General features: G+C 42.4%; 1 protein-coding gene across 1 annotated transcript in view; it reads right to left on the bottom strand.

Moving 5' to 3' along the window:
• Positions 1–23,192, bottom strand: part of CAMSAP3 (calmodulin regulated spectrin associated protein family member 3) — a gene marked incomplete in the record, with an annotated part of 1,204,937 nt that overhangs the window by 187,014 nt on the left and 994,731 nt on the right. Inside the window, 1 exon segment of the mRNA XM_044084445.1 lies at positions 8,539–8,678. Within this exon segment, the coding sequence (XP_043940380.1) occupies positions 8,539–8,678 (140 nt within the window).

The raw sequence follows: 23,192 nt of genomic DNA, 5'->3' as shown, positions 1-23,192 counted from the left end.
GCATCCACCTTAGATTTTAATTGTGAAAGGAGATAATTCTGATATTTTAGCATGTGAAACTGACAATTCAACGCTCTCATGGCTAGAGTGGAAGAAGTATACACTTTCTTTCCCCACCTATCCAAAGCCCTTGCCTCTATCAGTGGGAACAGGATTTTTAACCACAGAAGCCTTAACACCTTTAGGCCCTTGAGAAATAGTTTCTGGGTCCGCCCTAGGACTCTTAAACAAATACTTATGAGCTTCGGGCACCCTATAATACCTATCAGGTTTAACAGGAGCAGGAGGCAAAGAGTCAGGGTTCAAGGAAGCCTCTGCAAAAACATCTTCCACCACATTCAACACAGGGGGAATAGCTAAGGGCCTATGCTGGGGTAAAAACAAGAATTCCCTAAGCCTTTTCCTGGAATCAGAGTAATCCTGGCCTTCCCATTTAAAGTGCTCCCTCATGGAATGCAGAGTCTCTGAAAATGAGAAATCCTCAGGAGGAGAAGCTGTAGGAGTGGAATCATCCACATCAGAATCAGAATAAGTAGGATACTCCTGCAAGTCTTCTGCAGAAGACTCTGAAGCCTCTGAACACTGTTCAAAACTATCAAACTCCGGTTCCACCCTAGGCCTCTTATCAGGCGGGGGCATAGAACCTCTAATCATAGTAATCAAATCTTCTGCCATTTTAAGCATATGTTTCTTAGGTACAGAACCCGAAATGCTAGGAGAAGCCCCCACTGAAGCTGAACTAGGCCTACCTCTCAAAGAAGTTTTGGCAACAGAAGGAGAGGCTCTAACTACCTTGGGAAGAGAGGGAAGAACAGTTACCTGAGAAGCCCCTCAGCCTGGCCTACCTCCTGAGAAGGCACATCCTGTAACAGTAAAGTTTCTGCCTGAGACTCCATGGAAACTCCTGGCAAAACCTCTGGCTCCACTGAGCCTTCTAAAGAACCGACGTCCGGGACTGCCGGTTCATCAACCCTAGGCTTCGCTGTTTTGTCCTTGCGCTTCTTGACGAAGCAGGCGACGGAGCATCCGACGGCATTTTATAATTGCAACGCTTCCCAAACACTAACCTGGCACAGTCTAACCTCCTCTTAATAGTGCGTTTGTTAAACCTAGCACAAGAGCGCAACCAACAACGCCGTGCTCAGGCCCTAAACAAGGTATACACAAGGTATGGTAATCCCTATGAGGTATCTGTTTCCCACAAGAAATACAGTTATTCACTTTTTCTGACATCCGGTTAAATACTGAGGCAAGAAAAACCAAAATGTTCCCAACGGGTACTTAGCCAACTCTGTTTCGGTCTGAAACTCCGGTTTCGGAAATATTTCAGAACGCCAACCTGCACTCGCAAAACTGCTTCTGCATCGGACCATGCAGCAAAAAAGACTGAGGATATGACGTCGGTCATGCGCATTAGTACCCTGACGTACTGACGTCAGTCTAATGCGCCCTGACCGACGTCAGCCTTATACTCTGGTATTCGGGCCGACTGGACGCGGACTATACCCAATAGTAAGGACTGCAGCAATGGGGAACGAAGAACATCTGTGATGTTTGTAGGGTGAGGGGAAGGAAAAACTGCCACACCTGGAAGCTGAGGAAAAGGAAAGGCAGAGGCAGCATGAAAAGGAGATGCTGACTCTTCGCCAAAGTCATGGAGGTAATGGGGAAGGGAGTAACCTGACCCCAGAAGTACAAAAGGTCAGTAAATTTCTTCAGCAGTTTACAGAGGGGGATAATTTTGATAGTTTCATTCATACATTTGAGAGGGTATGTAAACAGTATGATGATGACCAAACACTCTGGGTATGGTTCCTGACCCCCTTACTCCATGGTAAAGCTGTAACTCTGTTGTCTAAAATGTCTGACGTTGACTGTTTTAATTATACTACTCTTTAAGAACTGTTTGTTAGTATTTTTTAAGCTAACACCTGAAACTTATAGGAAAAAGTTTTGTGAGCATAGATGCAAGGCAGATGAAAGTGTGTGTGAATATGTTTCTGAACTGAGCACTTATTTTCATAGCTGGGTGACAATGTCAGGTCACCACTTTTGAAGGGCTGGCAGACCTTTTGTTGAGGGAACAAGCCCTTAGCACCTTACCTGAGGACATGAGGACCTGGTATACTGCTCATGGGTCTAAAGGAACCCACGGTGTTCAGCCCAGACTGCCCCAACAGAATCTGCCAGTATCAGTGGAATCCACTAGTCCAGGTACACGTCCAGGACCTAGGGTTAAATGTTTTGAATGCAACCAGTGGAGATGTGTGGCATAGATATGTCCACGGAGGCAAGGTGGGGAACCAAAGGTGACAGCCAGTAAATGGGAAGGACAAAATGCCAACAGTAGGTTGTCTGCAGACAAGGGTATCAAACTACCACAAGAGGTTATTATCCTATTGTAGTGAATGGCAAAGAGGCCATTGCTAAGACACACAGCTATGGACATAACTATTGCAAAGCCTGCAATGGTTACAGAGGAGCACTACTTGCCTGGGCAGTCTACTACAGTCAGAGCTTTAGGAGGGATCCCATTCCAAATACCTTTGGCTAGGGTTTACCTCGACTGGGAGGGTGGAAAAGGAAACCAGCAAGTAGGTGTATTTGAGGATATTCCTGCAGATGTCCTGAGAGGGAATGATTTTGATAATGCAGTACCATGCGCTCATGCAGTTACATGCAGTCAGGCTTGGAGACAAGCATGTGGGTCTGGTAGCCTGGGGGAGACCCAGACAGACCACATACTTGCAGCCAGGACTGGTGAGGTGGTTACTTCAAGGTGGAAGCTATGCTGTAGCAGTGAGACTGAAGATGAGTCACAGCTGCTTGTGGGTACTGATGTTCCCTTGGACAGAGTGACTGCAAATGCAGAGGTGAGTAGTAGTAGCCAGGCTGACAGTGAGGCATTACTGTCAGAGGATGCCAGACTTCCTGTGGAAGGGGAGCTGGGAAGGGTTACAAAGAGAGAGTTGAGACAGGCTCACCTCTCACACCCTACACTCTACACTGCAAGGCTTGAAGCAGGTAGCTAATGAGGCACCTGATTTCTCAAGGGAAGGGGGATTTTGTATGCTGGAACAAAGGGTTACTGTATAGAGAATGGACCCCTGAGGGAGGGCTAGAAGGTGAGAGAATACAGCAGTTGGTAGTGCCTAGAGCCTACCATCTGGCGCTTCTAAGCCATAGCCCATGATATTCGCTTTGTAGGTCATATGGGCATAAAGCATACAAAGAGATGTATTATGCAGAACTTTCATTGGCCTGGAATTTCCAGAGATGTAACGGGGCACTGCAGCACCTGTGAGAAGTGCCAAAAGTTAGCTAAGGCAGGAGACAAGGTGAAAGCTCCTTAGATGCCTTTGCCTGTGACTGAGGAGCCATTTCACAGGACAGCTATGGATATTGTGGGGCCTCTAAGTACCCCAAGTTCCACAGGGAAAAAGTATATTCTAGTGGTAGTAGATTATGCTACAAGATACCCTGATGCAGAGGCTCTGTCCTCCACTGAAGTAGAAAAGGCAGCAAATGCTTTGTTAGAAAATTTTCAGCAGGGTAGGTTTCCCAAAAGAAATACTGACTGACAGAGATGCCAATTTCTTGTCGGACCTCCTGGCTTGTCTGTGGAAGTACTGTGGGGTGAAGCACCTGAAGACCAACCGTACCATCGCCAGACTAATGGTCCTGTTGAGAGGTTAAACTCTACAATCAAGTCTATGCTACTGGCATTTGCAGACCAGTTTAAGAGGGAGTGGGACAAATATTTGCCCAATCTGTTTGCTTACAGGCAGGTTCCCCATGAATCTACAGGTTTTTCACCTTTTGAGTTGCTGTATGGGTATAGGGTGAGGGGACCTCTACATTTAATTCAAGATGAGTGGGAAGGTGAGCTTGAATCTCACAATGAGTCTGTTGTGGCATAAGTCCTAAACCTCAGGACAAGGCTCAGGGAAACTCATGGGCTTGGCCCAGGAGAACCTGGCAGAAGCCCAACAACAGAAAAAGGTATGGTATGACAGGAATGCTCGAGCTAGAGAGTATGCTGTAGGGCAGCAGGTAATGGTTCTCATTCCCGTCAGACACAACAAGCTGCAAGCAGCTTGGGAGGGACTCTACAAGGTGGTAAGTGATGTTAACTACATGGTTAACTACATGCTAGGCAGGAGCACAAATTGTACCATGTTAACATGATGAAACCTCACCATGATAGGAGACCCTTGTGCTGAGTATTTGTAGTGGGTTGCAGGAGGAGTCTGAGGGGGATCTGGTGACTGATCTCCTCAGTGAGGCTCAGACTGACACCTCGGTGGAAGGGGTAGCAATGTTCCAGCAGCTATCTCCTACCTAGGTTGGAGAAATCCGAGCAGTGTTACAGGAGTTGGGGGACATGTTCACTGCAGCACCAGGTGGATACAGGACCCCAAAGGCCTATTAAGCAGGCCCCTTATAGGGTGACAGAGAGTCAGACAGACTCTGAGGGAGGAGATACAGGAAATGCTGGAACTAGGGGTAATTCAAGAGTCCAACAGTCTCTGGGCCCCCCCAGTGGTGCTGGTGCCAAAGGAGGATGGCAGCACCAGGTTGTGTGTTCTACAGGAAATTAAATAGTCAGATGCTTACCCCATGCCTAGGACAGATGAGGCCCTACAGCAGCTGGGTGGAGCTAAGTATCTTACAACCACTGATCTTACCAAGGGCTACTGGCAGGTGCCCTTGACTCCCAGTGGTAGAGAGAAGTCACCCTTTGTGACTCCTTTTGGCTTGTATGAGTTCACAAAGATGCCCTTTGGGATGAAAAATGCCCAAGCAACTTTCCAGAGGCTGGTAGATCATATCCTAGCAGAAGGGATTGCCCTTACTTACCTAGGTGATACTGCCATCTACAGCCATTCCTGGCAAGAGCAACGTCAACATGTCAGGGAGGTGCTGGGCAGAGTACAGGGGGGCAGGGTTGACCATTAAGTCCAGCAAATGTCAGGTGGGTATGGCAGAGGTCTCCTACCTGGGACAGTGGGAAGTGGTAAAATCAGGCCAGAACCTGCCAAAGTAGAAGCCATTCAGGCATGGCCTGCACCTGTTACCAAAAAGCAGGTGAAGGCATTCATAGGGACAGCAGGCTACTACAGACAGTTCTTCCCCAGTTATAATACCATAGCTGCTCCCCTCACAGACCTGATGAGGAAAAACATGCCAGATAAAGTAGTTTGGACCACAGTACGTGAGCAGGCATTCCAGGAGCTTAAAGAAGCCTTGGGAGGACCCACTTGTTTGCGAGTCCAGATTACAGCCAAGAATTTGTTGTGCAGGTGGATGCTTCGAACCATAGGGTGGGGGCTGTACTTAGCCAGATTTCTTCAGAGGGAGAAGAGCAGCCAGTGGTTTATCTCAGTTGTAGGCTCCAACCCAGGGAGGAATGTTATGCAGCTGTACGAAAGGAATGCCTAGCCATAGTGCAGGCACTGCAGAAACTTCAGCCTTATTTGTATGGAAGAAAATTCACTGTAGTTACTGAACCCAATCCCCTAACACGACTACACAGAGCCAGCCAGCAAAATGCTAAGTTGCTAAGATGGAGCCGGTTGCAAGCATATGATATGTCAGTGCAGCACCGCAGCGAGATTAGCAATGCCAGTGCAGATAGGCTCTCAAGTCAGGGAATGGGGTAAGGTAAAGTCAGACAGACCTACCCTCTCAAGCAACGTTTCTAAAGGGTTACTTGAAAAACTAGCTTGAGTTCTCCGGGGGAGGTGTGAAGTTAGGTGAAGGCTACCAGCCTAGCTAGATAGAATTTTGTAGATAATTCTGTCATTTGTAAATATTAATGTAAGCAGCAGGCTTGTTCTCTTAAATGTGAAAAGCCTATTGGATGTTGAACTGAAAAAAATGTAGCAGTGCACTCTGCTGTAAGAAAGCTGATAAGTCAACCATCGTAAAATTATTTGATCTAAAACTTGGAGCCAAGGTGTCTACAGGGAGGCATTCTGCCAATTGTTTTGAGGCCAGAGTTAATGGTTAGAATTTACATGTATAAGTTCTTTTATTGCTCTGGCTTCCTGATCAGCTGAAAGATCAAAAGGGTTAGCCTGGGAACCAGAAAGAAACAATTTAATCTGAAATTAATCAGTGGTACTGTGTTATCAATTTAAGGACAGAAAGAATGAGGGCATAGAGCATTTGTCTTGAGAACATCCAACTCAACAGCACTGTCTTGCTCTATATGCAAGTTTATTTTAGAACTGTTTTTTTCTCTTAGATATAGAGTGGAAATAGGAAGATTAGATTATTTTTTTTCTCTACTGATGTCAGAACTTTTCTACTATGTTATTTTAAGTATCTCTCTGTGATTTCTGAACTCTTGACTAGCACTGTGTAGTAATAAGTATCGCTTGTGTTTTTATTAATTATTATTAAATATTTTATACCTTTCAACTGTGGCTGTTTTGTGTAGAGATAATTTAAGCTCTAGAGTACACTGCATGTATATAGAGATACTGGCCAAGCCACTCCAATAAGCCTTGACTGTTCAGTTGCACTTACTATTTGGATAATAATACTGCACAGTATAACTGGACACCCTTTCATAAGGGCCTTTTGCTAGTTGATAAATATTAGTGGGTTGTGGCAAGTGGTACTACCGTATAGTCTGGGTAAAAGGGGCACAGCTGGAGAACCTGTGCCAGCCTTCCCCAGGAGTGTCTATGTGGTTGTATACAACTCATATCTCAAAGTGTGTGTGTGTGTGTGTGTGTGTGTGTGTGTGTGTGTGTGTGTGTGTGTGTGTGTGTGTGTGTGTGTCAGCTACTTGGGCAGGGATACGAAGCACTGGTTGGACAGAGAGGGTGCTGGAGGTTTTAGCTTGCCCACTAGGCTGAGATGTGGACCCTATAGCTGTGCCAGTGGGGAATCTTATTGGGGACCTGGAGAGAAAGGAAGAAACCAGCCCCAGACTGACTGTGATCTCTGTGTACTCTTAAGGGAAATTGTACTTTTCTGTGTATTTTATTTATTTATTTATATTTGTTGACTGGGAGTGTCCGACTAGGCATAGATCCATTTTCAGCGGAGGCCCGGGGAGAAAAGCTCCACAGTTAAAATAAACAGACAGTAGTTACATTGGATTACATAGCGATTAACAATTTACATAGCAATTACTTACAACATATTTACAGATGAAGAACATAGTAGATCAGTAGACAACTAGAATCTTTATCTGTGAAGTACATAACAGACATTAACAAATGTTAAAATAAGAAGTTCCTGCTGTATAAGTACTAGGCTTATGAACATCTGAGCTTGCTATAATCAAGATAGTTAGTGGAGTGGAAAGAAAGGTAGTGGTTATTATCCTTTCCCTATATGGACGCCCCTCACTGGTGTTAGTGGTAAGGATTGAGGCTCCTTGATTGCTGGGCCAGTGCACGGGCATCACACAAATAATCACCTAGCAACCAGGAACATGCTAATGACATCACATACTTTTCAGCTGATTCTCCATAGCCAGTTTGTACTTTATAATCTCCCTGACAAACATGTGCAATTAGAAATGTATCAAAACACTGACAGATTCTTTAAATACTGTGCATAAATAGGGAAATACTAATCATTTTAAATTTCACAATTAGACATGCTGGCACACAATACAAGTTAATCTGAGAATATACACAAATTTCCTTCCAGACATGTTAACACAGATGACAGTGTTTTCATTTTCTTCACAGCAGTTTTCTGCATGACAGGGCACTGCATATCAGTATCTGGAGACTGTTTAATTCAATCACACACCTTACCTGAGGCTGCATTAATTTAACTATACACAACAACATATAACAAGCTTTCGATTGTTTAACAATTAAGCAATGTTACTTCCTTCTTAAAAAGTGCACCAAATTACATTAGCAGAGTCAAACATTCTTCTAGCTTATGTTTAGCTATAACTTGTCATTGTCTATGTAACAAACTAGAACTTGTCAATCAAGATCATGTTGCTTCTCCATTAAACAGTGCATCAAGTAAAACTTGCAAATATGCAAACTTAATCGGACAGTGAGATACAGGCAAATATAGACAGTTTACTTTCCTTGACTGCAGGTGTGACACTTTTCAATCCATCTCATACTCTCACCACTTCCATACCATCATCCTAATGCAAAATTCACCTGTAGACCACAAGCAAGCATTATTTGTTATCCCACCATTAGACTATGTATGGCTAACAACCAATCAAATGACCTATAACTTAGAAATTATTTCTTTAACTTACTTTTGAAGACTGTGTATTTCTGCAGTTCAACATCATTACAAACCACTACACTATCAGTTCACTACAAGACAACATTCATAAATGACAAAAGTTTATTATCCTTCTGTTAGACAGACATTGTGCATGGTCAAGAATACGCATCAGATGCCACAAAGCTTAAAAACGGTTTATCTTACTTATAAAGACACATTATGCACCACAACCCAAGAACTGCCAACATCAGTCCCCTTCCTCTCATTAAAACAAAGTCAGACACCTGAAAATTACAGTTTTCTAATTACCTAAGGGAGGTCTCTTCTTTTTGTTCTTTCTCTGCCTCTTGCCATTGCTTTCTCTTCTTGGCCTCCTCTGCACGCTTCTGCTGCCTCTCCAAAAGTGCTGCCTTCTTTATTGCCATTTCCTCTTCAGCCTTCTCCTCATTCTAGACAAAAGTAGCAGAAGTCAAAACGGATGACAATTAGTCACATCTTCAGAAGCAGTTTCCCACTCTTGTACAGTCATGAGATGTTTGTGAGAAGCTCTCAATTATTTCAGATAGCAGAAATGGATACACCTGTACTGAAATCCAGGCAAGTACTGCCCTAAACCAACAGCCAGGGATTTACAAGTATGAAACAAGAAAAACTACAATGCTATGTCAAAGGTGTGTAAAATAACAGGCATGGAATGATGCATCAAACATTAAGAAGGACAGACCCCCATTGCTGGTGCCTGGAAGGGTCTATATCACTTAATCAAAGCGACTGTCTAATCCCTATTTGTTGAACTTAACCCATCGAAAACTAAACTTGAACATTCATTTAAGCAAATTTTTTCCCAGGGAAAAAACTAGTGGGTCAACCTAGAGACCATCACATTATTTAAAAGTCACCCAGGTGGGGGGGGGGCTGTGCCCCCCCACACACCCCCAAGCTAAATAAACCAACTCCAAGATAGCACTATAGTGGAGAAATGGGCAAATTCCCAATGAGAGCCAACTAGTTTTCTTCCCTGGGAAAAAAATTTGCGTAAATTAACATTGAACGGATTTAGCTTTCAATGGATTACGTTTGATGAATAGGGATTTGACGGTTAGTCACTTCAACAAAGTGCTATAGACCCGCCTGGAAACTAGTGTCTGGTGTGGAAGGCTTGCTCACTTCTTTAGATGCCTGGCTGATCATAACAGATAAAATCTTAGCGTCTTCATCTAAAAGGGTCAGGACAGGCAACCATTGCATGCAGTAGATTCTAGACACACATCATGGGATGAAGACAAATGAGGCAATCCTCACTTGAACAAATACCCTCAGGCCTCACACAACTGACAAGTTTACTATGGCCAGTTGTTCTCTGTCCGTTTGCTCCTTCACTATTGTACTTTTTTTTTGGCTTGCCTGTTTTTGTGGGTCTCTTTCATTCTTAGGAGGTATTTGATTTTTTAAGGCTTAACCATTTTTCTGCATCTCTTTTGTTATTAGAGATATCCGTTATTATTTCTGTCTCTCTTTCCCTCTTAAGAGATTACATTTTTTGGATGATTACTAGCACACAGTTTTCCTATAGAGTGGCAGGCAACTCATGCTACTAACTTCATGTGCTTGCGAAGGTCTTTAAATTTCTAGGCATAACTGAGTGTCTTAAGACTGCACAGTGTTCACAGGGACACACCTGCCCCCCCCCCCCCACACACACACACACACACACAAAAATACAGATGGTAATCTTAGGCAAACAGGTAAGTTTTTTGTTTTCTAGAGATACCAGGATCCTCAGAAAACAGCAATACACACAAGTTCAGTTCAAACTTTCTGGTTTCAGTAACTAAAAAAATGTAAGGGATTAACAAAATGAGTACTTATCTTGAAACTGATTGGAAAACATGGAAAAAACCTTCACAATTATTTAAAAAAAAGACTGTAGCCAGAAAGCACCAGTAGATGGGACTGCATGGCCAAAGAGGTCTGGAGAGGGCTCTTTTAGTCATTGTGGGTAAGGAGGAGTTTTGGTGCTATGGTACTATGGCAAAGTTTTAAAGTGGGAGGCTGTCAAAGTCCTGCTGTCCCTCAAGTGTTAGAGGTATAGGAAGATAGATCAATTGTATCATGTCACTTTTTTTTTACAAGGGCAAACCCATGCACAACCCACACCCCTGACTTGCATATAACAGTGTCATGATTGTAAAACACTAGAGGAAAGGAGAAAAATTCACAAGAGCACACAGTGGTCTTAGCAATCACTGTTTTCACAATAACTCTATCAAGGCTTAGCAACTGGTATCTGTGGAACTACTGTGCAGAAAATCACAAGACTGCCAGTAAATCTGCTACATCCAGTATGGAAGATACCGTCCTCTCCAGCAAATCTGTTATATCCAGTATGGAAGACACCCGTCTCTCCAGTAAATCTGCTATACCCAGTATGGAAGATACCATCCTCTCCAGTAAATCTGCTATATCGAGTATGGAAGATACCTTTCTCTCTGGGTCTGACTAGAAAGAATCTCAAGCAGCATAAAACCCAGTTTAAGAAAAGTAGCAGAAGGCAGCAAAGAGGTAACAAAGAAAAACCAGAAAGATTGATATATACAACCATAGTCCAACCAGCAGTGCTTGGTAAAGGTGTGAATGAACAATCAAGTGAGAGTGGTACAAATGTTCACAGTGGAAACATTCTGAAGCAAGCAATGGAAGCAGCCACTCCCCAGGTATGGTGGCTTTAATAGCAGCATTTTCTAACAGACAAGTTCATCCCATGACAAAAAAGATGAGTATAAAATACTCCATTCTACTTGGGAAGAATTTGAATTTGTCTGGCAGCCGGTATCTCCCTACAAAATAATAAAGATATACACAGTGGTTTGGTCTTCCTGAATTCAAGAATTAGTTCCAAGTAGCCTGAGAAATGGTGGTGAACATCCAGGGTTTGAACAGATCTTTCACCTCTGGTTTCTGCCCACAAGAAATAAATGGAAATAAATATGCTACAATAAGAAAAGTAACACCATTTTCACAAACAAACTTGGGAGGGGGGACTCTAGCTTCAGGGAGCGAGCGAGAGGGGGCGGGGGGGGACTCTAGCTTCAGGGAGCGAGGGGCGGGGGACTCTAGCTTCAGGGAGCGAGAGGGGGCGGGGACTCTAGCTTCAGGAGCGAACGAGAGGGGGCGGGGGGGGCTCTAGCTTCAGGGGGCGCGCGAGAGGGGCGGGGGGACTCTAGCTTCAGGGAGTGAGCGGGGACTCTAGCTTCAGGGAGCGGCGAGAGGGGCGGGGACTCTAGCTTCCGGGTGGGAGCGGGGACTCTAGCTTCCGGGAGCGGCGGGGAGGGACTCTAGCTGCCGAGAGCGAGCGGGGGAGGGGGGACTCTAGCTACAGGGAGCGAGCGGGAGGGGACTCTAGCTGCGGGAGCGAGCGGGAGGGGGGACTCTAGCTGCCGGGAGCGGGGAGGGGGGACTCTAGCTGCCGGGAGCGGCGGGAGGGGGACCCTAGCTTCCGGGAGCGAAGGGAGGGGGACCCTAGCTTCGGGAGCGAAGGGAGGGGGGACCCTAGCTTCCGGGAGCGAGCGGGGGAGGGGGACCCTAGCTTCCGGGAGCGAAGGGAGGGGGACCCTAGCTTCCGGGAGCGGGCGGGAGAGGGGGGACCCAAGCTTCCGGGAGCGAGCGGGAGGGGGGACCCTAGCTCGGGAGCGAAGCGGGAGGGGACCCTAGCTTCGGGAGCGAAAGGGAGGGGACCCTAGCTTCCGAGCGAAGCGGGAGGGGGGACCCTAGCTTCCGGGAGCGGGGAGGGGACCCTAGCTTCGGAGCGAAGGGGAGGGGGCACCCTAGCTTCCGGGAGCGAGCGGGGGAGGGGGGACCCTAGCTTCCGGGAGCGAGCGGGGGAGGGGGGACCCTAGCTTCCGGGAGCGAGCGGGGGAGGGGGACTCTAGCTTCCGGGAGCGAGCGGGGGAGGGGGGACTCTAGCTTCCGGGAGCGAGCGGGGGAGGGGGGACTCTGGGAAGGTCGCTAAGGGAAGTCAGAGTACTTGTCTTTCTGAGAAAGTGTGTTGTGAGCTAACAGCACTATAGCACTTGTAGTAGAGCTGTAATAAATGAGACAATGTGTAAGTCAATCTTGCTCTTCTCCAGATGGCTGTATAGATCAACCTTACTTATACAAAAAGATGAACACTTTATTAATTGTTGTATATGCGACAAAGTAAATGGACAAAAGCAACTATGACATGCACTCCAGTGATCCAAGCAACAGCCTGTAAGGCCTCTGTTATAACAGCAACTATGTCTGCTGGACAGAAAACCAAATAGTGGTACTTTGTAACAAGCACTGTTCATTCCTTGACTAAATCAAACAAATCCCCTAAGGAAAAAACAGACAGTGTGTCAAAATGCACGTGGCATGTTTACCAACATCAGGCAAGTATTTTATGGCAATGTAGACATGATGACCTGGACAGTCACCATCTAGAGGATCACATGCTTAATGAAGTCACTGAATTCCAGGAAGGGACAGAAGCCTTCCACCCTCTTCAGAACTAGGAAATGGAAGTACCACCAATATCCATATTTATGGGGACATGATAAAATGAAATATTTAGGAGTATGGATTAGAAATGACTCTGTTGTGGCAGCTTGAGAAGTGACTAAACAGAAGATAATACATCATTTGAGAATCTGGAGGCTTTGTTATATGGTTATGGATAATAACATACAAGCAATTAAAATGGTTTTAGTCCCTTTAATCTTATACACAGGTCAGGCATATTTTTATAAACCAGATGAGAATCTGTGGAGAGCAACTGAAAAAGAGCTGAAGGATTTTATCTGTGAGGGGAAGATGGCAAGAGTCAAGTGGGATAAGCTTATTCTTCAAATAGAACAGGGTGGATTGGGAATACCCAAGTTGATGGGATATTTCAGAGCCACACAGTTAAGTCTCACAAGCAGACAACTATAATTCAAAGCAGAAAGGGATGATGATGAAACAGGGGGAAGTTCAAGTAACGGAGAGACTGGGATTTTGGATGGAGACCTTTAAGGAGAACAATAATCATAAAGAATATTATATTCATAAAGTAGCAGATGGTCCTCTAAGGACTAAACCAACAGGAGAATGGAGAAACGAGATTCTGTCAATAGGGATGACTGCAGTTAGGGCAGGGGCGGCTCATGCTACAGGACTGCAGCCCCCCTGTCCTGCAGCCCCCCACCTGTACAATAAACTTGAAAAATGTTCACGGACTCCACGCATGCGTGCATGGTTCCTGAGAACTCCATGCACGCATGAGTGCTCATTCCAGAGCTCCAGACTGCTCTGTTAGGCAGTCCGGATTGGAAAGGCAGGAAACTCCGCCCTTCCAGCCCAGAGGTCTGTGCGGTGATGACCGCACAGACTGAAAGGTCACCGGACTGCATCGCCCGCAGGAAAGAGGCTCCAGCCTACCACTCTCGTGGAACTAGCCATCTCTCGCGGGAGACCCATGCGTGAGCGGCCATTATGTGGAGGGAGAACCATGCACGGGCCAGGGGATTCATGGATGGGCGACCGTTTTGTGGACTTAGCTGCAGAGGATTCACGTTTTGTGGAGGACAGCTAGTGGATTCACGTTTTATGGAGGTGTGTGTGTGTGTGTGTGTGTGTGTGTGTGTGTATAAAATGCCCTAGGTGTTACATGGTGGTGGGTAGAGAATAAGGCTTGAACCCTGTACCTTGAGCCCAGGTGGCAGGAGCTTGAATTCCCTACCCACCACCATTTGTAAAAACATTGCAGATTTTTCCCTCATAATTGTTCTATTCCTCATAAAATCTGTGGTTTCTGTATTTGTGTCCTTGCAAAGCTGGTAGTGCATTGGTGCAGTGGTAGCATTGTTGCCGGACAGCTACAGGTTCTCTGGTTTGATTCTTGGCTGGGGTGCCTTACCTTTTCTGTGGAGTCTGTATGCCCTCCCTGTGTTTGTTTCCTCTAGTGTCTTCCATCTTACAAAGACATGTGGAGTGTTTTTCTCTGGGCCTCTGCTAAAAATTAGCTTTTGTTCCAAGTCAGACTTTCCTGGTTAATAAATGTTAAAAATGACACGCATCTGAATATCAGACTTCATATTCTTCAGAAAGTGCATGGTAACGCAAAAGCTTTTCTTCTAGCAATTATCTAAGTGTATAAGATGGATATTTGAAATTTGTCCATAATTTTGGGATTGTATTCCCCCATTATTGGCTTCATCCAGATTTGTTGTGCTAAGGTTGAGAGCTATGGTAAGAACTGAATTCACTGAATATGTTTGGGGGCTATATTCCACCATTATTGGCTTTGTCTGGGTGTTTTTTGCTAAGAGATTGAGAGCTATGGTAAGAACTGAATTCACTGAATATGTTTGGGGGCTATATTCCACCATTATTGGCTTTGTCTGGGTGTTTTTTGCTAAGAGATTGAGAGCTATGGTGAGAACTGAATTCACTGAATGTTTGGGGGCTGTATTCACCCATTACTGGCTTTGTTCAGGTGTCTTGTGCTAAGAGGTTGACAGCTGTGCTATGGTGAGAACTGAATTCACTAAATGGTAGCCATTTAAGTTTCCGTCTTCCTCTTTCACAAAACAGCTGATTTGGCATAGTGGTATGTTGCTCTGACTGTTTTGCACAGGGTTCTGGGTTTAAGGCTTGGCAGTGAAATGTATGGTGGTAACACAGCATTTTATTCTAGCAACTTTCCAACATTATACAAGCAATGTTTAAAATGTGTCCCTGGTTTTTGGGCTTTTGTCCCCCCCCCCCACAATAAACTTTGGCTTTTTCCAGATTTCTTTGTGCTGCAAAGTTCAGAGATACAGCTGAGTGAGTAGATTTTACAAGAAGCTGAGAGCTAAAGGGGAGCAAAAGTTTAGTGCTGCTTATACTGAGTCTGCTTGCCTTGTTAATAGCACAACAGGTAGCATACTTGCTTTTGATGCAGAAGGCTGTGGGTTCTACTCCCACAGTAGATAGATGCGTTGCTGATACTGTACTTTGCAAAGGGGGTGGATGCTGCACTCTTTTTTGGCGAAGATACCTAGTAACTATGAACCTGTTATCAGTTTGCCATCCATTCCCTATTGCAATATTGCTAGCTTATCATTTTTTAATGCAAGATAGGCAATTTATTCCTCAAGGGTAACAGGCACTTTATTTGTAGATGAAACAATGAAATACAAAGTTGTTTGCTAGCAGCAGCCTTTTCATTAATTACAGATCTCATTAATGTGGAATTATTTAGATGACTTTTACTTCAGAGATTGTGCATATGTACTGATACTGGTGGACTGTAGACGTTTGAGTAGACTTTTATGATGGAAATGTTCTGAAATGGGCAGTTTTGTCATTACTGGTGCATGCATTTTGTTTCATTGTTTACTGGAAAAAATTCAAAACAAATTTAAAACACCCTCTAAAACTGTACTGTATTGTACAAGGAATATAATTTAATACAATCAGGAAGGTGTATGAAAGAGCATGTGTATGTTTCATGTGCAAGGGGCCTGTGATTTGAAAACAGTCCATACCCAAAGTTAATATGCTACTGGCAAAATTTATTTTCTTTGAATGTGGGTTTCAATGCTGTTTCAGTGAATGTGAGTTTTCAAGGGCAGAGAAGTTTTAATGCCAAGTCTGTTTTCATTGCGAGACTGCATTGCTTTGTTTAGCAGATATGATATCTATTAGTGTTTGCGCTGTAAAATGCAAAATAAAACTTTCAAATGAAGTCCAAATCATCACAGAAGTAAAGCAGTATGCACATTAGCGGTTATGTTTTTTGTTTTTCGGCTTTTCCCGGTTAGTGCTTATGGTAAATGGGGTGAAATAGCCAAGTAATGGTTCATTGGAATGACTGTAGGGGGGGAAGCTCCATTTGACTATGATTTTGTGAGGGGGGGAAGGGCAGCAAACTCAGACAGCCCCGGCTGAACTATACCTCTCAACTGTCCAGATCTTTGCAGAATGAAGAGAGTTTTGCTTCTTATTTTTGGTTTGTTCCTCATAACATTTGTGGTTTTCTGTCAAATCATTTAGGAATGAAGTCACTAAATAATGACAGACACTGAGGTTTCAGACTTCATAACCTTCAGAAAAATGCATGCTAAAGCAAGACCTGTTATTCTATCAACTGTCTCAGTTTATACAAGAGCAATTTTTAGTACTGTTTATATGTTCCCCCAATATATTTGGCTGTGTCCAGATTTCCTGCATTAACAAGTTGAGAGGTACGTGCAAATAAACTGCTTTATAGAATTAGGCATATCCAAACCTCTCAACTGTACCTGATTTTGACTCAAAATGTTTGTCTTCCCCTAATAATCTCTCCACAAAATGGCAATTTTGGAAGAAAACATGGAGGGTTTACAATTAATAAATAACTGTAATAATCAGTTATAGATTGCTTTTATTTCAGAAATGCAAGTAGATTCTTTTATTTTGTCAGCTGCTCAAGTTAGCAGTACTAATATTAAAAAGTGTCCCTTCTTTGCAGGTTCCCAGCTGTATTGCGTGGCTATTTTATATTTTTGAATCACATTTTTGGTCCATTTTTCATAAAATTGTGTTTTTTTGGCAAATTAGTGGCAAATCATTAAAGACTGAAGTTAGAAAATAATGACAGACATTTCAGTTTCAGATTTCATATCCTTCAGAAAATTCATACTAATGCAAGACCTACTTATTCTATTATCTTTCTAAGTTTATAAGAGCAATATTTAAAAATTGTCCTTATTTTTGGGCATTTGTCCCACTTCTATGTATGGCTTTGTCCAGATTTCTTGCTTTGAGGTTGAGAGGTATGCCAAATGTCTCTGGCTAACTGCGATGGCCCTGACACATTTCAAATTGTGACATACTTGTTGCACCCCACTCCCCTATGTAGTGACTCTGGATGTGTCCAAGCAAGGTAAGGAACAGTTATGCAGTGTAAATGTGCAGACTATCCCCCCATCCAAGGTATCTGTCCTTGATTTTGCAGAATGTTCTGGTTTCTGTCATATTTTTATACTGTTGATTTATGCTTATTATTCAGAAACTGCCTGTTGCTCTGTGTTTAAGTAGCAATGATTTAACGACCATCTGGTAAGCTTGTCTGAGATTGTAAGATGCAATTAAGTTTTAATAAGCATACTGTTAACAAAATGCCAACATTGAAAGCCTTTCTGTTATTGCCATGCAGAGAATACTTACATAAATAGATAACATATAAGCCTTGGGTATTGAAATGCATGACAGTATTTGTAATAAAGGACAGGATTACATTATTTTAAGAGCTCATTATAGGCTTTACCTGCAAACTAAACAGAATGTCAATCTGTAATGTGTGGTCCATATCCTGTGCAGTAATCCTTTAAGCAATGTATGTTGAGCTGGTTTCCCTGTTTGCTTTTCATTTTTTACTTTGATCATGTTTCCCCATGAAACAAGTAGATAGTTGTCATCAGGCAGCAGGTCTTTTTTGGATAAGAAACATTTTTACAAGTGGGAATATCACAGAGATTGCTACTTTCAGCATGTTACTTGGTACTTTAATAAAGCTGAATATAAATTATAATTAGAACCGCAGTGCAAGGAGAAGTGGCTTGAGTTGAGTGCTGCTTGTTTTTTTATATTTGATTTTAACTGGCATTCCAGTAATATATTTAAAAAGTAATTTATTTTTTTATGCCTCACAACCTTTTTGTTTCCATCTAGATATTAAGAAGGCCGCCATGCAGCCAATGGATTGAAATATTTTTTTCTTCTACACTTTCCTTTTTTCTTGACTGGACTCTCATAATGATGGTTTGGCACCCAGGGCAGTGTATTTAATTAAAGTTACAGTTTTTGTGGTTTTGATCATAGCCCCTCCCCTTTCTAGTTGGGCACACCCATTCCCATTGACCCCACCCATTCAGCTGTCTCCTGCAGCCCCCCTTTGGTTTGAAGTCACCAGCCGCCACTTAGTTAGGGAAACAGACAAGAGGCAAGAGGGGGTTGGAATTTATTGGAGAAAACTGAGAAAGGAACCAAGGTACTGGGAGCAAATAACTAGAAAGGGAAAGGTAACAGTATGGGAAGTTGCCAAAAATTAATTTGGACTGCAGGTTAGAGATTGCCTTCCCTAAAAAGGGATTGATAGAGTACAGGCAAAGAGAAAGAAATAGGGTGGTCTTAGATGAAAGACCAGCACTGGTAGAGTTTTTAATAGAATCTAGAACAGAAGCTGCCTTTAAAAAAGGAATAATTAGTAGAGCATATAAAATATTGCACGTTAATTATAAGAATCACTCAAAAAGCCGTATAATGGTTACCAAATGGCAAATACTCATCCACCAAATTTAGCGCTTCTGTTCTTTATTTAATTATACTAAAAACTTCAGAAAATAAACTGTATTGCACAACCATTTTGAAAAAGACCACTTAAAACCACATGATCTTATGTGATTAGTCAAGACACTGGGAATTAAATACTTAATACATCCTATTTTAAAATTTTGACATCAAATCAATGTATAAATTGTAATAAATTCAAAAATAAGCCCAAATCCCCTTAAAATGAATAATTTATTTGCTAAAATGAAACATTTTAAATTTATATATTCATTAAGTCCTGGCTTGCGATCAGCTGCAAGTCTGATCTGCCACTCTGCTTCATGGCATTCAAGATGAACATTATAATTACCAATAAAACCTTCTGTATCGACTTGCTCTAACACAAAATTTTCATAAATCATAATTTTTTTTTCTAAGCTTGCACACAGTTTTACCAACATAAAATCTAGTGCACGTTTCACACCAAGCTAAATAAACTATACCATGTGAATCACAACTTATATCTGCCCTTAGCCACAGCAGTCTTGTCTACCCTGTACACAAAGATGCTAGTACAATTACTGATGTATCTGCAGTATTTACATTTTCCACATTTAAAAGTACCAAATGGGGATACTGCATACACTAGGGTGTCTAACTCTAACTTTGATGTTAAATGATTGTTTAAGTAAAACTAGGAACATTACCTAAAACTTCAACCACATCTGGGTTCCTTAAAATGATTTTCCAGTTGTTTTTAATCGTTTCTCTAATAACCAGTAAATCAGTACTAATGGGGAGAGGAAATGCTCCCATAAATTGATCCTGGGAACCTCTATCAGTTTCTTTGTTTTTATCTAGGTTGGAAAGAATTAATTGACTTTCTGTGACTGACCCTCTCAAAATTGGCTGTGCCTTACTTTTCCTAAGCTCTACAACTTCTTTTATAATATTACTAAATTTATTAGAATATCCTCTCTGAATAAACATCCCTGTCAACAATCCCACCTCTGATACAAAAACAACGTCCTCACTTGTTAACCTACTCAGTCTTATAAACTGACCTTTAATCACCCCTTTCTTCATATGAAAGGGGTGTTGACTGGTATGATGTAAATAATTGTTAACAAAAGTCTTTTCTACAGTTTTTACTATGAAGCATAGCAGTGTTGGTTCAATTCTTAAATTAATGTCAAGGTAATTAATCACTCTACCCAGTCCACTAAGAGTGAACCTTAAGAACCCAGTGCTACCATTTAGATAGTCAAAAAAATGTATAGAACTCAGAGGAGGTTATAAAGGACTGGGAAGACTGACTGGATAAGGAACTTGCAAAAAAAAAAAAAAAAAACAAAAAAAAAAAACAATGGGACGATATATGTATGTCTCCCAAATATGCAACAAAATCTGGAAGATTTAGGATTTTTGTCTGGAAGTTGTATAGATATTTCTATACCCAAGGTAGACTACAGATAATTTTTCCTCAGGCAGACAGCAAATGTTGGAGGTGTGACAGGGAAGAAACAGGTAATTGGAAACATTTTCTGGCACTGCAGTGAATTGGCAGACTTTAAGGATTCCCTGCGCAATGTACTGTCAAAGGTGCTGGGTGGGCAAACTGGTCTGATGAGGGAGATGATTTTTCTGAGTTATGATACAGAATTGGAATTGCTTAGGCATGGGTAAGGTTTTGCTGCGCCTAATAATGATGGCTGCCAAAAAAGCAATTACTAGAAATAGAAATCAAAATCTAAACCAACTATACTACAAGTAGTGAATATAACAGAGATAATACAACTGGAATTGAAGTCTTTGGAAAAGGGGAAGAGCAAACTACATAGGAAAAAATGGGAATTGTGGGAATAATACATACAAGGGAGGAATGAAGTTTAAAAGGTGGCAGAACTTAAATGAGCTATGTAATATCTGACTGAAAAAGACTAGGTATATTATAAGTGATGTATAATATTTGCAACTGGGAGTGTGTCAGTATGCATTGTCATGTAAAATGCTTGCAACTAGGATTATGTTGGTGTGGTTTGTTTTCATTTATATAAATGTACAATTGCCTGTGTAGTAAGTGATGGTTTATTAAAGATGTTTCTTGTTTTTTTTTAAAAAGGGCAGGAACTGAATAATTTATATAACGTTACTTAGGTTATATGATATACAGCAATATATGTGAAGTAAAATGTTTATGTTAATTAGACTTTTATATGAATGTAAATTTGCCTATATCACAAGTGATAATTCAATAAAGGTGTTTGGAAAAAAAAATAAGAAATAGAAGTAGATTCCCTTGGCCTCATTTTGAAATAGGGTTAGCCTCTCTAGGACCTTTGACAAGTAGTCTGAACATATCCTAAGAGCTTTGTGGAGACAGTTTGCTCTCTAACCAGAGGAGACATTTCTACAAAAAGGTCTAAGAATTTTAAGACATGGCCATTCTTAACCACATCAGGAACCCAGGCGACCTTAAAAAAATTAAAAATTAAAGAACTCAAAGGATCCTGATGACACTGGCCTTCCCTCATCTCAACTGGCCAAGATAGTTTAGACAGCAGAAAATAGATAGAAGGGAAGAAGAGATGCAGAACACAACAGAAAAACAAACAAGGATGACTGCAACAGTGACAGGATAATCTTACACAACACTAAGGAGTCTGGGTAAAAACATGGCAGAGCTGCAAGCAGTGCTGCAGAAGGGAGGTGTGAACACTGCTAATAGGTTCATAGGTTCATACTAGGCTATCTGCCCAAGGGCATTTATAAGCCTAGCCCATAGTTATGCGGCTTTCGCCACCCCTTTAGTTTGAAGAAAACTATGCCTATTATTTTGCTGTGCCTCTGTCAAGCAGTGACACTGAAGTAATCCCCGGGGTATATCTGCAATCTCCCATCCATTGGCAAGATTCCTCTGCCTCACATGTACCGGGATTTTGTTCCACAGCATAGGGAGTCTCTGGGTGATGAATCTGTCCCTCCAGCACATTCTATTAATAACCGTGTCAAGGTTTAAGTCTCCCACCCTTGTGGTTCTGTAGGATCTAGATTTTTTGAGGTGAAGCATATTCATCAAATCTGGGTTTGACATGGCCTTATATGTCAGGCACAGGTCACCTCTGAGCAAGCGGTATGCGACTGAATAGAGCTGGAGTTATAGCAAAGAAATAAGGGAAAGTGACAAGAATGGCTGGGAGCCACAAATATTTGGGTACAGGCTGTGCAGGAATAATAGACAAGGGCGATGGGGAGGGGGGCACAGTAGCAAACCCATAACGAAGAATATCAAATATAAGGTAAAAAAAAGAGGAGGAAGAATACCAAACAAGGAATGAGGCCAGAGTATAGCCAGGGTTAGAGGCTTTATGTGCCCTGGCAATTACGGTGGGAGTGGGGTGCAGCTAGTGGGTTGCTAAAGTATACTGTTCATCAAACACGAGAGAAATGGATGAGAGACTGGAGGATGGAATAATGAAGTGTGGTGGAAGGAACAGGGCAATACTCATGCCAGGAAAAGATGGGGAAGTTCTAAACTCTAGAGTAGACAGAGAGTAGGATATGGACAAGGTCTTGTGGTTCAGCTAACTGATGCAGGTTTTCACCAGAAAAGATAGAATTATGGAAGCAGTTCTAACCAATGCAGAGGGTGTCATGGATGTCTAACTAAAGGCACCATTAGCAAACAGTAATCATGCCATTATGTGATTTTCTGTGGGGAAAAGAAAAATAAAAAGATAAAATATGATGGTTTAGGATTTTCAAAGAGTGGATTATGGTGTGTTGAGGGATATGACAAGCTAGGAAACTGGGAGTAAACATGCTATTTGAATATGTCAGGGAGGGAATACTTAGCTATGCAGAAGGGTGTGAGGAAGAAGAAAAAAATAGGGTATTATTGTTGCTACACAGGCTAACCATAACAGGCCTTATGAGAAGTGGAAAGGAGGGAGTAAGGCTGGAAGAGGCACAGTACAATGAAGCTAGCAAAAAATGCAGTAAAGATGGTAACATCAAAGGCTAAAATGGAAACACAGTTAGCAAAACGAATAAAGAAAGGAAGCCATGGCTTTTTTTTAGGTACATAACAGAAATTAGAAAGGGAGAACAGGATTGGCCAGGTTAAGCAAAGCTGGGAGGCAGATCATAGTAGATTGGGAAGAAGCAGATGTACTGAATGAATACTTGGCTTTGGTACAAACAAAGGAAAGCTAGCCTACCAGAGGGTGCCAAACTGGGAAGCAGATAGGGGAGAATGGGGAAGATATGGAACATAATCCAGAATAGAGACAGGAGGTTGAGAAGGAACTGGTTGTCCTCATGAAGGAAAAAAACAAAGGGAACATATAAGCGGTCTCCCAGAGTCCTCCAAAATCTAGCCAGTATGTTGGCAGAAGCCCTAATGGAGATCTTCAAAAGATCACTGGTTATTGCAAATCTGCCAAGGAACTAGAAGGCAGCACTTGTGGTACCCTTGTATAGTAGGGAAGGCAGAAAACCTGAGGTACTACAGGTTAGTAGCTTAACAGTGGCAGAAAAGGTTATGGACAAAATTCTGATGGGAAGGTAATCACCATTTCTCTACAGGACAGCAATTGCCAGGAGACTAACCAATGTAGGTTCACAGCCAGAAGGGAATTTCAGTAAAACCTGATTTTGTTTTT

The sequence above is a fragment of the Protopterus annectens genome, chromosome 9.part0 (assembly GCF_019279795.1).
Source record: "Protopterus annectens isolate FY-2018-M chromosome 9.part0, PAN1.0, whole genome shotgun sequence".
NCBI classification, from domain to species: Eukaryota; Metazoa; Chordata; order Ceratodontiformes; family Protopteridae; genus Protopterus; species Protopterus annectens.
This window is presented reverse-complemented; position numbering and strand designations above follow the sequence as displayed.